The following is a 15,809-nucleotide window of genomic DNA, read 5'->3' as shown; positions in this document are numbered from 1 at the left end:
GAGCTACATGCACACTCACACACACACACACACACACACACACACACACACACATCTCTTTCTAAGTAAAACTTTCCCAAAATCACTCTGAAACACTTTTTTTTTTTTTTTTTATCATTCCTCTCTGCTCAGAGTGTTGCCTGTCCGTTCCTGATCGACCCGTCATCCCGCGCTACAGAGTGGCTGCGTACACATCTCAAACAGCATCGACTGGAGGTTATCAACCAACAGGTACACACACACACACACACACACACACACACACACACACACACACAATCAAGGTGATGAACCTTCAAGAATAAAAATACATATTCTCTGGAGAGTTGAAGAGGAGAACATGAACCATCATTTGTGCACACCGGTGATATGTTTTGTTAAAATCAGTCAACCCTAATGTTAAAGGTACATTTATGTCTATTTTGAAGTCCTTTGTAATTACTGCTCTGTCCACCAGGCACAAGGCACCAGTGGTGTTGGAGCTGGACAGCAGCTATGCATCATTTTCATTTAATCCCGCTTTTGATATGAAGATACTGATGTGTGCATTATTTATATGTAGCATTTGACATTCAAGAAAAAGAAAACATATATTATTGATTAGTTGCATTTTTATGTTCCTATTTGTTCTTTGGTTTTGATCACTTTTCATCTCAGTTTGTTAGATGTCTTGTCAGCCTTGATGCACATGAATAAATATCTGAGGCTGTAGCAGAGTTGATGTGCTAGTTCACACTTCCCTGACTAAAAAAGAAAAGTGGGGGATATGACAGTTGCTCAGTGCTTTTAGTCACATGTCACAGAGCCAGGATCCACATATAGCAGTCTGGCCAGATGACCTTTAACCTTTAAACTGATAAATGACTGGCTCAACCTCTACACTGGAATTAACGGTATTCTTCCTCTTATGTATCTCTGTCTGTGTGCGTCTATAGGATAGTAACTTCATGACATCCCTGGAGCTGGCGGTCAGATTTGGAAAAACCCTCATCATCCAAGAAATGGATGGAGTTGAACCTGTGCTCTACCCGCTGTTGAGGAGGGATCTTATAGCGCAGGGTGTGTATGCACACACACACTAACAAACACAAACACTCACAGACACTGTTATACACAGTGAAAGTGGGCAAAATTATTGATTGTTAGATGCATCACAGTTCTCTCCCAAAACACTCATCCCAACGCTCACAACTCTTTGATCATAATTCAGAGGTTTCTCCCAGCCAGTGCGGCTTCCCACTAAAAAGGGACTCCTCATCTTTGTCAGTCAGGTGCTTTTCTACACGGTGGTGAAGACCACTTTAGAAGGATGTTGCCTGAACAAAATATTAACTCTGTGTACCATGAAGAATGTTCAGGATGTGGAAACACTTTAATTCTGCTTATTTTTATATACAGTATCGAAGTAAATGAATGCCTGTTAACCTTAATAATAATAATAATAATAAATAAATAATACATACTTTATTTTTGGATAGGGACAGTGCGTAGTGATGAACAACAATATTAGACATCTCTGTAAATATGCCGGATTATAGTAAAGCTGCTAATTTGCATTCATAGTCCCTAGTGAGTAAAATAAATATGAAAAAGAATACAAGTAGAAGAGAGCAAATAAATAGATAACATACAAATAAAACACACACAGCACAATACAATACACAATCAAAAGGATATCAGATCCAGACAGGATACAACAATGTAATAAAAAGAGTTCAGTCAGTGTCAAGTCTTTAAAAGAAGAGTATGTGGGGCATTCCCTTATTGTGGAGGGAAGACTATTCCAGATGTGCTACTGTCATTTTATATTCTGACAATCAGTAGCCATCTATGTACTTTTTAATAAGTGTCTCTCTTCCCTCCTCAAATTTGTAAAGATATGAGCATTTTCCTGCAGTCTTTAACACTTTTAACTTGTCATAATGTTTAATTTTATGTGGCTCCCTTTTTAGCTACGCTGTTGCCAGCAGATGATGCAACACGACATTAGAGAGACAAGTGCACACTATGTAAAAATGGTATGAAAAGCCTTCAGTAACCACAGATAATGATGAAGTAAGGAGCACAGTGTTGATCCTCAACATCAGCATTACAGATGATTAAGGAAAGAAAAGCTTGAACAAAGCAGGGGGTGGATGCATTAAGATAATTAAAGAGAACATACGAGATTGTCACACTGGCAGCGCTCTCTTCCAATGCCACTCTTAAGCACATAATGTAACACTCTGTAATATAACAGTTTCCTTTTTTTATACAAGCCCAGAAATGGACCTTTCAGAGAAAATATGGTGGTTTATCAGTTGGAACTTTTCTCTATTAAGTTTCCTCAGTCTTTGCTCCATTTAGTCTAGACTGGGAAAGCTTATTGAAGTAGAACCTGAGCGAAAAAGGCTAAATTTATATTATTTTACCCCCTAGTGTTGTCAATTGTCTGCAAGGCCATGCTAACGACACAGACACACATGCATACAATACAGTGACTTAATAATAATAATGCATTTTATTTAAAGGCGCCTTTCAAAGCACTCAGGGACTCCTTACAAGGCACATATAACAGAACAACAGTACATCAAACAATATAAATCAGGTGACATTTAGTGCAAAGATAAAGAATAAATATTAAACTTGAAGAACATATTCCCTCTTGACATAGGATAATCTATTCAATTGTCTATACTGTATATTTATATCAAACCAGTGAACATAAGTTGAAGTTAAAAGACGAACAAATCTCTTTCCATGGTTAAGGTTTATTCATTGTAGCCTAAAGTCCTCAAAAGTAAAGTTTGTTTGAGCCACTGATCATTACAAAAACTGGAATACTTAAAACTGTATATTTAAATGATCAGAAATCAGCATGATGATGTGTTTTGTAGTGCTTAGTATATCTGTATTTTTTGATGAACAATTCAAAATCAAAAGGAGAACCACAAAAATGCATCTCATGTTCATGCATGGTTGTTTTTAAAGCTGCCCTTCAGTGATATGTTAGTTTCCTGGCTTAGATAAATGCATACCACACACACGGTGGCAAACAGCTACTTTTAATCATGTGGCTACATGTAAACAGAGGTTGGAAACATACCTGGGGAAAATGAAGGTGATTTATGCGGCCGTGAATCATCCAGGGAGAGGTAGTTGTCTGAAGTTGAATTGGTAAGAGTGGGTGCAGAGAAAGTGTGTGAAAGGGCAAGTTATCCATTTAAGATTGGTGTTGAACACGATGAAAAAAGAGGTGAGACAAAAGCATGGCACTGCTGCATTGCAGACATCTAGAAGACAGATAGTTGAGAAGAGAAGAAAAGTGTGAAAATAGGATTTCAAGTTAAAACAAAGTTGTACGCTTGTTTGATACAGTATTGCTTACAAAGGCTGTTTTTCTTTCTGTCTCCTGTCAACACACACACACACACACACACACACACACACACACACACACACACACACACACACACACACTCACACACACACACACACACACACACAGGTCCTAGATATGTGGTTCAGATAGGAGACAAGGTTATTGACTACAATGAGGACTTTCGCCTCTTCTTGGCAACACGAAATCCCAATCCTGTCATCCCCCCTGATGCCGTCTCCGTGGTTACAGAGGTCAACTTCACTACTACTAGGGCAGGATTGCGAGGACAGGTAACCCACACATTTGCATGCACACATATATATACACACACAAATGCAGAGGAGTAAATGGGGCCTCCATGAATCTACTGTATGGTCAGTTTTTGTTGGAGCAGAGTTGATTAAACTCTTTGGTACGTGACAGAATGAAAAAGTGTATTAAAAGGTTTTATGCTATTGTAATTACAGCTTCAAACATTCTCCAGATGTTTTTGTTTTTCAGCTTGGAGTTGGACTCAGTTTAATGCTTAAGGCTTCATGAAAAAAAAAAAAATCAATGTAGAACAAGTGCTTAAAAATGAAATACTATAGTATATAGAGTACGAGCTGTATATATATAGTCATATTGTGCATGTTCTTGTTGTCATATTGCACCATACTTCCACTAGCCCATTTATTTATTTGTATGTGTGTGTGTGTGTGTGTGTGTGTGTGTGTGTGTGTGTGTGTGTGTGTGTGTGTGTGTGTGTGTGTGTGTGTGTGTGTGTGTGTGTGTGTGTGTGTGTGTGTGTGTGTGTGTGTGTGTGTGTGTGTGTGTGTGTGCCCTTTAGCTCCTAGCCTTGACTATACAGCAGGAGAAGCCAGAATTGGAGACTGAGAAAACAAGACTACTACAACAAGAGGAGGACAAGAAGATACAGCTTGCTCAGTTGGAAGAATCCCTGTTGGAGGTACACACGCACAAATAAAGTACAAAGTAGAGGATCATTCTACAAATACAGAAGCTTGTTGCCTGACCAACACCCTATTACTGAACCTTTTCTACTTTTTTTATCTTGCTTTTTACACACCTAGTATTTACCCCGGTAATAAAAAATGGCTTTTAGGTAATATTAAGAAAATTGGGGGTGCAGCTTCCTCTTTTCTTCAGAGCACTGCAGTCCCTATTAGAGAATGAGATAGTGTGTACAGACCGAGCTGGAGGAGTCACTAATGCTACAACGAGGACGTAATCTGTCACTGGCTTCCCTCCCGTGAACACTGCCAAGTATGTTTAATAGAGGAGTCAGTCAAGCCGGAAGCACTGCTGCTGGGTGTTGAACCTGTGTCTCTGTCTCTAGGAGCGTTAATCACTACACTACCTTAACTGACTTTAGTAACTGTACCTTTTAGAGTTCAGACTGAATTTGTGAAAACTTGAAAGAGAATCAGAAACTACTTTGTAACCTCATGGTAGCTCAGAATGTATGCAACTCCATGAATGTTAAAAGTGCATCTAAGGAGAAACTGTCAGCTTTACCTTACGGTTATGGTATCGCATATCCAATTACTAGTTTAACCTTCCTGTCGTCTGTTTTGACTATTCCTTCTTTCCTCCATCCTTCATTCCCTCCTTTCCTTCATCCCTCCCTTCTTTCCTTCCTCCCTCCCTTCTTTCCTTCTTTCCTTTCCTCCCTTCCTTCCTCCTTCCCTTCCTTCTTCCTTCCTCCCTTCCTTCCTCCCTCCCTCCTTTCCTTCCTTCTTTCCTTCCTCCCTTCCTTCCTCCCTCCCTCCCGCCCTCCTTTCCTTCCAATAACCAGTTTAACCTTCCAGTCGTCTGTTTTGACTATTCCTTCTTTCCTCCATCATTCATTCCCTCCTTTCCTCCATCCTTCATTCCCTCATTCCTCCCTCCCTTCTTCCCTTCCTCCCTCCCTTTCTTCTTTCCTTTCCTTCCTTCCTTCCTCCTTTCCTTCCTTCTTCCTTGCTCCCTTCCGTCCTCCCTTCCTTTGTCCCTCCCTCCTTTCCTTCTTTCTTCCTCCTGTCCTCCCTCCCTTCTTTCCTTTCCTCCCTTACTCCCTTCTTTCCTTTCCTTCCTTCCTTCTTTCCTTCCTCCCTCCCTCCCTTCCTCCCTCCCTCATTTCCTTCCTTCTTCCTCCCTCCTTTCCTTCCTTCCTCCCTCCCTTCTTTCCTTTCCTCCCTTCCCTACCTTCTTCCTTCCTCCCTCCCTTCCTCCCTCCTTTCCTTCCTTCTTCCTCCCTTCCTTCCTTCCTTGACTCGTGGACAACAGGAGGATTAAGAACTAGGCAAAATTGTCTCTGTGCAAGTGTTATATTAAACCGTCTGGAAGGATTTAAACAGGAATGTTAGCAAGTAGTAAAATCACAACTTTCTGGCTTTGGATTCTTTTCACTTATCCGTGCACCTCATACTTCTAAACAGAGATATGTGGGCAGGCGTTGTGTCATTGTATATGTGTGGTAATGATAGTACAGAGCCAAAACGTCAAACAGATTGTTGCTGTTCATGTGGGGTGTCCTGTACTTCCACATATAGAGCTTAATGCATGTATACATTCACAATCAATCACACACACACACACATTCACATTAAAACGATGGACAATGTTATACATAGACATTCAACCAAAGGATCATTTTTTTGTGCATAGTGTAAGGGGAATTTGGACACACACACACACACACACACACACACACACACACACACACACACACACACACACACACACACACACAGATAGATAGTGCCAAGAGCAGGATGTCAGCACTTCAGTGGTACTAGACATGTAATTATTTTAGAATTGTAGGAGCATATTCGACTTGACATTTCCATGCTCCACTGCGTTCTCATCTATTTTATTTGAATTTATTTGAATACATTTTATCAGTTCATTTCAGAGAATAGATTCAACAGGATGAAGTAGTAGGGGAGTCATGGCACTCCAGTGTTTCCCACAGGACAGGCATCTATTTGTGGTGGTGTGGTCCTCAGCTCATTTTTGATTCTCCCCAAATGAGAAAATGAGCGCTCCCCCTCACAGTTTGTCACCGGCAACGTAAGGAACATCCTCAAAGCCACATAAACATTAGGGAAGACTAACTGCAGGCCAAACTTCAACATGGTTTTCAGCATATTTGAGGGTGACTTGTCTGTTTCAGCCAACATGAAGGATCGGAACTGCAGACACTTAAAACACGCTGTTCCGCCTACGGGACGGACCGGAAGTTGGGAGGTAGCGACAAGTTCTTCTGAATGTTTTAAACACCAACCCTTAAACATATATATTCATGTCGTACATTGTTACATTGAAAGCTTAGATTCTCCTGATTCATTCAAGACCACTCATGAATTATATGGTTGCTCACAGCTGTAATAGTATTAGCGGTTAGCTCGGCTAGCCACTCCGCTAAAGTAAGCTAACAGCTATATTGCTACATACCTTCAAAGTCTTCTCTTTATCCACAACGATCATCTTATGACTCAGGACTTTCTGTACAGCTCGCCAAGTATCCATTCTGGTGAAATATGAAATCCGTTTCCATAAAACCGAAATATTTTCCTCAATATGTCCATGTATTTAGTCCAACACGTAAGGAAACAGACACGGAACAAACCATATACGGTCCCTTTCCCGACACTGCATCTGTGGGACACGTGACTGTTTTGTTTACGTCCGTGAACTCCTCCTGTTTCATACACACCACACACCAGCAGATAGCCTCTAGCAAAGACATATGTCTATGTCTATGTCTATGTCTATGTCTATCTTCGTCTATCTTCTTTATCTTTATCTTCTTCTTCTTCTTCTGTATCTTCTTCTTCTTCTTCTTCTTCTGGCCGACCAGGTGAATTAAGTGCGTTCTTTGGTTTTATTGCCGCCACCTACTGCCCCGGAATTGTAACGACAAGCTACATTCACAGACAGAGTCACATTATTATGCTTTTATGAGCGAGGTCGAGCGAGCCAAAAGCCGAAAAATCTATTCGTGGCGGACGTAATTCTTTCGTGGCGGGCCGCCACGAAAGAATGAATGTGTGGGAAACACTGCACTCACTGAAAACCCCACATCAGTTTGTTATACAGTAACATGACATCTTTTTTGCTCCTGCAACTCTTATCAGATCACAGATTTCAGTCAATTGGCCGATACATGACAACACATTCTCTCTTCTTCTTCTTGCTTATCAATTATGCACTTTCTGCCCTTATCTAATCTTTTGTCTGTTGTTGTTTTTCCATCTGTCCGTCTGTCTGTCTCTTCTTCCTGCGTAAGACCCTGGCTACAGCTCAGGGTAATATTCTGGAGAACAGGGAGCTGATAGACAGTCTGAACCAGACCAAGGCGAGCAGTGCGCTGATCCAGGAGTCACTACAGGAATCACACAGGCTGCAGGCATCTCTGGACCAGGTACTATACCAAAGACACACATGCATGGACACACAAAGATGAAAACAGTGCCATGAAAAGCAGTGTTTGTTGGCCAATCTCACTATAGGACACTTTAAGAAGCTTATTTTTTTGTTAAAAGCGGTATTGGCAACAATAAGAAACAACCTTCCCCCTCTAACTGGCTCACAAACTACTTTCAGTAATCAAAGACACACAAACCCAGCCAGCCAATATGTATTCTGAATAAAGCAAAGTTGGTATTCTGGATATGCTTAAATGTATCATCACATTTCAATGGACCTGAAATAAATCAAGATAATAAAAATAAATTAAAAAAAAGAAAAAGAAAATAAATTAAAAAAAGATAATAATAATTGAATAAAATATAGTAAACATGACAATCTGTATCCTACTGGTATGTTTAATTAGATTTTTAAAACCATTTCAAAGAGAATCAGCATTAAAAACTGCATCAGCACTCTTACATGAAGCTGGTGTAGGTAAATATTTCCCTTCTTGAGGATTGTTAGAGTCTTTTATCTCACTAGTTAGAGGGCGAGAGACAGACAGGGCTATGGGAGAGAGAGAGAGAGAGAGAGAGTGAGACAGAGAGAGAAAGAGAGAGAGAGGGAGAGCGAGAGAGAGAGAGAGGGAGAGAGAGAGAACACAACAGAGAGACAGACACACAGTCAGAGATGCTGCTACAAACATCACAGATGCTCGAGTAAGGAGCCGCTACAGATGCATTACATTTCATAATCATCCACTAGGGGGCAGTGTTTCACCAGAACTGTGATTTTTGCACTGTTAGTCCTTTTTTGGTTTATTTATCGTATCTCTCCTGTTTCTATCTACCTCATGTGCACCTCCCTGTTTTTTTCTCACATTTCCTATTTTATCATATCTCACGGTGCCTATACTTGTTTCTCTTTCTGTCTCCTTCCAACTTAATTTAAATAAACATTTTCTATTCTTTTCCTCTGATCTGTCCTCATATAAATCTCTCTTTCTTTAACATCTCTTATATTTTCTGTACCAATCTCTAAAATCTCTGTGGTTCTTTTCTGCTGCTTCTTGTTTTCTTTCTCCCTCCCTCTCTCCCTCTCTCCCTCTCTCCCTGTCCTTTTTTCTTCTTTTTCCTTGTTGTTTTAGGAGCGGGATGCCTACCTACCTCTTGCAGAGAGCGCCAGCAAGATGTTTTTTGTCATCACTGACCTATCGAAGATCAACAATATGTACCGCTTCAGCCTAGCTTCCTTCCTGCGCCTCTTCCAAAGGGCTCTTCAGACCAAGAAGGTGACTGCATGCAACACAACTCTTACAATACTTTTGATTCATTTGTCAATTATTTTCTTGATTGTATGCTCTATAAAATGTCAGAAAAAGGTGAAACATGTCATTTTCCATTTCTCATTCACAAAATATCATGTTTTGGCCCAACCAAGAGTCTGTTACCCAAAGATGTTCAGTTTACTATCAGCGAAGACCAAATATACCTGAATTATTCACATTTAACCTTTGTGTCGTCCTCCCGGGTCAAATTGACTCTGTCTGTTTTGACTGTTCCTCCTTTCCTTTCCTTCCTTCCTTCCTCCCATCCCTCCTTTCCTTTCCTTCCTTCCTCCCTCCCTCTTTGTCTCTTTCTTTCCTCCCCATTACCTTCCTTCTTTCCTCTGTCCTTCTTTCCTTCCTTTCTCCCTTCCTCTTTTCCTTTCTCTCTCTCTCCCTCCCTCCTACCTTCCTTCTTTCCTTTCCTTTCCTCCCTTCCTTCCTCCCTCCTTTCTTTCCTTCCTTCTTCCTCCCTTTTTTCCTTCCCTCCCTCCTTTCTTTCCTTCCTTCTTCCTCCTTTTTTTCCTTTCCTCCCTTCCTTCCTTCCTTCCCTCCTTCCTTTCTCCCTCCTTTCCTTCTTTCGTCCCTCCCTCCTTTCTTTCGTTCCTTCTTTCCTTTCTTCTTCCTCCCTTCCTTCCTCCCTCCCTCCTTTACTTCCTCCCTTCCCTCCTTTCCTTCCTTCTTCCTCCCTTCCTTCCTTGACTCGAGGACATCAGGAGGGTTAAGAAGCTTTTTTTTGTAAAAAATAACTCAAAAATCAATAGTTGGCGGTAAATTTAACAGTTGGAAACTAATCGGTTTATTGACTCATTGTTGCAGCCCTTTCTTGTGTTTCAAATTGTAATTGTGCATTAATATGCCCTTGAACTTAAATCAATATCAATAAAACACCTGAATGCACCTACACAGATAATTAAATCAATAGATAGATAAGCAAAAATAGTGTGTGAGTCATAAAAGTAGTCATTTTTATAATAGTTGTTTTTGTACAGTTGATCCAAAACATAAACGCAAGTGAAGCATTTAACCTTGTTGTGCAAGAATATTTCGTTTATTTTCTGATAAACTGAGCTTCATTCTCTTGATTTGATTTTAGTTATATGCAGATTTCATTTTATTTCAGAGGTCGACTTTATTTCAGTTCATTTTTGTTTTCTTGTAGTGAGTTTATCTCAGTTTGACCTGTGCTGCTGGATATCCTCATGGACAGTCTATCACACAGCAGTCCTCCATCTGAGCCCTAAACACACTCTGATAACAAGAACACACACACACACACACACACACACACACACACACACACACACACACAAACAGTGGCACGCAGACATTGGGTTGAGAGATTGAGCACTAATTCCCCAAATCCTGTGTGGGTTGTTAGAGCCAGTGCTGTCATCCAAGAATGTCACCAGACTGCAGCTGGTCACCACTGTTACGTGTTTGTGTGTGTATGTGTGTGTGTGTGTGTCTGTGTGTTTGTAGGTAGGTTTGTTCACACGTTCAGTAAGTGCGGTCAGAAAATGCTGCATTGTCTCCCTTTGTGTTATTTGGTTGTTTGTTGTATTGAATGAGCATGTTTAATTTGCCATGAGCTGCAGATGGTTCCCGAGATCTGGAAGAGAATTTTAACCTCTCAGTACTGACAAAACACACAGCGCCACTTATTTGCCCACACAAACACACTCACGCACACACATTTGTCTTCATATCCTTGTGAGGACATTTATTGACATAATGGATTCCCTTGCCCCTTACCCTAACTGTAACCACTTAACGCACGCTGTTCCTCCTACGGGACGGGACGGAAGTTAGGAGGTAGCCACACATTCTTCTGAATGTTTTAAACACCAACCCTTAAACATATATATTCATGCCGCACATCGTTGGAAAGCTTAGATTGTCCCGATTCATTCAAGACCACTCACGACTTATATGGTTGCTCACAGCCGTAATAGTATTAGCGATTAGCTCGGCTAGCCCCTGAGCTAAGTAAGAAAAGCTATAATGCCTACATACCTTCAAAGTCTTCCCTTTATCCACAACGATCATCTTATGACTCAGGACTTTCTGTACAGCTCGCCAAGTATCCATTCTTGTGAAATATGAAATCCGTTTCCATAAAACCGAAATATTTTCCTCAATATGTCAACATGTATTTAGTCCAACACCTAACGTAATAACACAAATAACAAACCATATGCGGTCCGTTTACGTCATTTCCTGACCTGCACGTCCATCTCAGAGTACACGTGACTAGATGTTTACGACCGTGAGCCTCTCCTGCTTATGACGACACCACACACAAGCCAATCGGTGTTTAGGATTAGGCAGTACATGTCTCCAAAGCCAATGAGGACATGTGACCGACAACAATGACGACATGGCTTTGATTGACAGCTGTTCCAGCCTATGGAAATATTCGGTGAAATGAAGTTGATAACCTTTTAGCCAATAGTCTGAGGTTTCCAACGGTGTATGACAGTAAGCTATCAGGTTTGGCTGTCCATAAACAAACTCCAAGCGTAACCGGCGTGCGCCCTGTGCGTAAAAGAGTTGAACCATATATCATTACGCACACGGCATTTTGGTACACGGTTGGTTCTTCTGCGACTTGACATATGACTTATAGCAAAATAAACAGATAGATAGATAGATAGATATGGCCAAACAAAAAATATATGGTTATATGTAATAATAATAATAATAATAATATTAATAATAATAATAATATGGCGTCAGCTTTCATTAGAGACCAAGATTTTGATTGTAGGCAAAGGGGATGTGACGTTATAGGTGTTTGATTGCGGTTATACAGCTTTGGTAACCAAGTGTCCATTTGGAGTCTCCAAAAAGGACCTGAGGAAAACGCATGGACATACCTGTTGAAAAATAATTCAGAAAAATTCATCTTTTGGTCTTTTGACTCCAAATTTGGACTGCATGAAGCCAAGACATGTGGCTGTGGCCTCATTGTGTCTATATCCTGCTGAGAGGTCCCTGAATGTCTGTACACATGTCATTGTAAAGGCAAACCTATGGGCGAGTAAACAACCCCATCATTGTAACCTCTGCCACTCTTTGTCAGTAAGTCACAGAATCACACAGACACTTTTACAAGAATCCTGAGTGTTTCCTTTCCAATGATACCAGACACATCTCTGAGTCTCAAACTATGTGGGATCTGTGCTGCTCACAACTTGGGCATGTCGTTTAGGCTAACAGCATAAAAAAACAGGGGCGTGTGTTAAGTGGTTACCCATTACAACTAAATGCTTAACCCCAACACTTACCCATAGACTGTATAAAAGAAATGGACATAATATCCATGACGTCACCTATTGGTTTGTGGACTGCTGCTCGGAAGCCAATAGTTTCGACTCTAGGCAGCGCCATCTTGAAAATTTCAGGTGCATGCTGGGAAAAATAAAAACACAGATTCTACTTATATGGGCATGACGCAGGGCCATAGGTGGAGCGAGGAGGTTGCTATGGTTGCGAGGGCTGGATCTTGAGGACATTGGTCAATCAACCTGTCAGTCACGACGTAGCCACGCCCTAATGCATACCCTGCTTTATCGTCAAATATAAAATCAGGGAGGCCAAAATGTCACAAATGAACATCATACTGCATTGAAGAAGGCTTTAAACTAGCGATTGAGACCATAAACACATTTTGAAAACGTTTACTGAGGTTAGAAATCAAGTGAGAAGTTGGTGAATTCTCCATTGACTTGTATAGAGACGGTCGCCCCCTGGTGCCCTTTGGTAGAATGCAGTTCTAAGTTACTTCCGCGTTGGCTTCATTTCAGAGGACCGGAACTCCCCTCCTGCACTTACCCTTAACTGAACCTAAACCCAACTCTAACCTTATATTTAAAACCAGGTTTTAACCACTGATCCAAGAATAAGCATTTTGCCAATTAGGGACATGGCTTTTGTCCCCAGTTGCACAAGCTGTCCCTAGTCAACTGGTCTTACGTCTGGTTTATGTCCCTAAAGTCACACACACAGTATGTTACTGGCACCTATAAAAACAAGTGAATCTTACATGAATCTTGCAGAAAAGCTCATATATGCATACCTGCTATTTATGACAGAATGCAGTTGGGCAGTCTCCTTCGGCTTCAGCAGAGCCTGAAAGCAGCAGAGATTCAAACAGGAGAAACAGAAGGGCATATGAAGGCTGAACTTGGAGTAGAGGGCAAAGAGAGGAATCCATCTGTAGTTTCTCTTTTTCTCACCATTTTCCCTTCATTTCTCTTACATTTTCTATGCTCTAATTCCCTTGGTTCTCCATTTATCACTCTTGGATTTACTCCACATGCACATTATTTTTTCACGGTGATTCCATGCCAGCTTAAAAAATGCTTTGAACCATCAATGTCCACCACTACTCTTCTGCTTCTCATCTCATCTCTGGTCATTTGTATATATGACAGAGAAAGAATGAAAGTGTGTATGAAAGAGAAGTAAAGTTGCAAGCTGAGAAAAATATCTTTTAAATCATATTTGTGACAGCGTGCCTACAGTACATGTCTAATATCATCTCAACCAATCAACCTGTCCCTCCTCTTTTTGTATTTTTCCATTCTCATCTAGGAAGCGGAGAATACTGAGGCCAGGATAGCTGCTTTGGAGGCAAGCTTGAAGAATATGGTGTATGAGTATGTCTGCCGGTCACTTTTCAAGGTAATGCATACACTTGCACACATAAAATACATCAAAAGCAGCCACTTTTAAATGCCTGCCATCACTCCAGTCATTTATATAGCTGATAAGTAGGTTAAGTTATGTAGTAAAAGGAAGTGAGGCATTTATGCTTGATGTAAACAATCAGAGGGATTTGCATTTCAAAACTGGGTCATTGTGTTTAGAAATATACAGTTTAAGACCCCAGACAGTTTTATGCGTACAATAATAGCCCTAAACATTTTATTCATCACGAGCCAAAGGAATGTGTCCACTTCTTCCTACTCTTCAACTACAGTGGAATCCTTTGGCCGAGCTACTGATGTTGTTATGAATAAATCTGTTAGAAAGTCAGAAATCTTTTCGATGTTATATGGAGCAGTAGCTCAGTAGAATTCCAATTGATTGTTGAGACCAAATGCACAATCCGATAAACACATTTACACATTTATACAATCAACAATCTGCAACTAACACAGTAATGAAGTGTCAGATATTGACCAACACAGCAGTCATTGCATCGATCAAGGAGTAAATGGTAAATGTAATTTCTCTTTCTTTGTGTGTGTGTGTATGTGACAGTTTCAGGCAAAAGGCAGGAAAGCTGTTAACTGTTAATCACATCTATGGGCTGTCTACTCAAAACTTGCACACACACACACACGCACACACACGCACACACATGCACACATAAATACCGGCAGCCCACTTATTAGCAGTAAGGAAACACTGGATTACATTATCAGTGTTACTGTCAACACCCCCATCTGTGCTACCAAAGAGATAACTAAAAGGAGGGAAGGAGAGTTGGGAGAAAAATGAGTCCGCGCGAAAAGATTGAGGTAGAAAAAAAAAAAAGAAAAGGAGATCGAGATCAGAAAACATCTTGGTATATACATCTTTGGGGGAAATGTTTTTTTCCTTGTGGCAGTGGTTCCCAAACATGTCTTCAAAGGTCTCTGGATGTTCATGTTCTATACACACACACACACACACACACACACACACACACACACACACACACACACACACACACACACACACACACACACACACACACACACACAATCAACACCAACACCAACACAGCTGGTTCAGTTTAACAAGGTATTGATTGAGCATGACTAGATACATATAAAGCTTTGATAGTATTGATTGATGAACCTCTCGTGAGCTAAATAAGTTTACACCCATGCATAACAAAAACAATGTGTCACTCATCTGATGCATAAAGCCCAGGTGATTGTAAATCTTTGTTTTTGAAAATGTTCTTCAGTAGAGAATATCAAAACAATAACAATGTGAAGCTTCTTCTTTTTGGTATGTGTCCTTTGGAGGAATATACTCTGGGATTGTTTTTAGAGAGTGAAGTGGTAAACCCTCAAAGATGGAAAACAATAACATTTTGGGATTGAAACCAGTTAATAAGCGTCTTGTTTACCAGTAGAATGCAGAGAGAGGTTGTATCTAGATATAATTATAGGACTGTAAAGGGTCACCCACACTAAGAGCCATAACTATGAAGATAATGATGTGAGCATCAACACTTACCAACTGTAAAGTCCTGTAAACGACGATGTCAAGGACGTTCCAGCTGTGTTGGCAGCTAATGAAAATTGACAGGCTATTGATGACCTGTTACTGCTGTATGCTGTACAGAGAGAAAAAAAGAAAAACCCAGGATGGTTCACAGGCGGGTCATGATTCAGTGTGTTGTGTATTTCGGGATGATGTTTTAGTATTTACAGACCGAACTGATGTTGAAGCACACAGATGATCAGCATTTCTTGCACACTGGTAGGGACACGTAGTATGAACACAAATCTGAAGCCTAAAATATTCACTAACTTTGTTGTTTTTCTACTTGATGGATCAGAGGATGATACTTTGTTTGACTCTGGGACTGACACAGAGTCTGAGGACAGTGAGCTTGGTGAGCTTTACAGTGACTTGGGTGCAATATTTATGCACAGTGACAACTCTGACGGAGAGTTTTTGGGTCTTGAGTGGGCATACAGCTGCACTGTATGAAATGTGAAG

At 40.6% G+C, this 15,809-nt stretch overlaps 1 protein-coding gene across 1 annotated transcript in view; it reads left to right on the top strand.

Moving 5' to 3' along the window:
• LOC128360904 (cytoplasmic dynein 2 heavy chain 1) overlaps positions 1 to 15,809 on the top strand; it is a 155,150-nt gene that overhangs the window by 51,932 nt on the left and 87,409 nt on the right. Inside the window, exons 68-74 of the mRNA XM_053321458.1 lie at positions 133 to 231; positions 936 to 1,059; positions 3,488 to 3,651; positions 4,191 to 4,310; positions 7,635 to 7,769; positions 8,904 to 9,047; positions 13,680 to 13,769. Coding sequence (XP_053177433.1) covers positions 133 to 231; positions 936 to 1,059; positions 3,488 to 3,651; positions 4,191 to 4,310; positions 7,635 to 7,769; positions 8,904 to 9,047; positions 13,680 to 13,769 — 876 coding nt within the window. The remainder of the gene's footprint in view (positions 1 to 132; positions 232 to 935; positions 1,060 to 3,487; positions 3,652 to 4,190; positions 4,311 to 7,634; positions 7,770 to 8,903; positions 9,048 to 13,679; positions 13,770 to 15,809) is intronic.

Source organism: Scomber japonicus, chromosome 6, assembly GCF_027409825.1.
Source record: "Scomber japonicus isolate fScoJap1 chromosome 6, fScoJap1.pri, whole genome shotgun sequence".
In the NCBI taxonomy this organism is placed as follows: domain Eukaryota; kingdom Metazoa; phylum Chordata; class Actinopteri; order Scombriformes; family Scombridae; genus Scomber; species Scomber japonicus.
The sequence above is the reverse complement of the archived record's forward strand: the minus strand, read 5'-3'. Positions and strand labels throughout refer to the sequence as shown.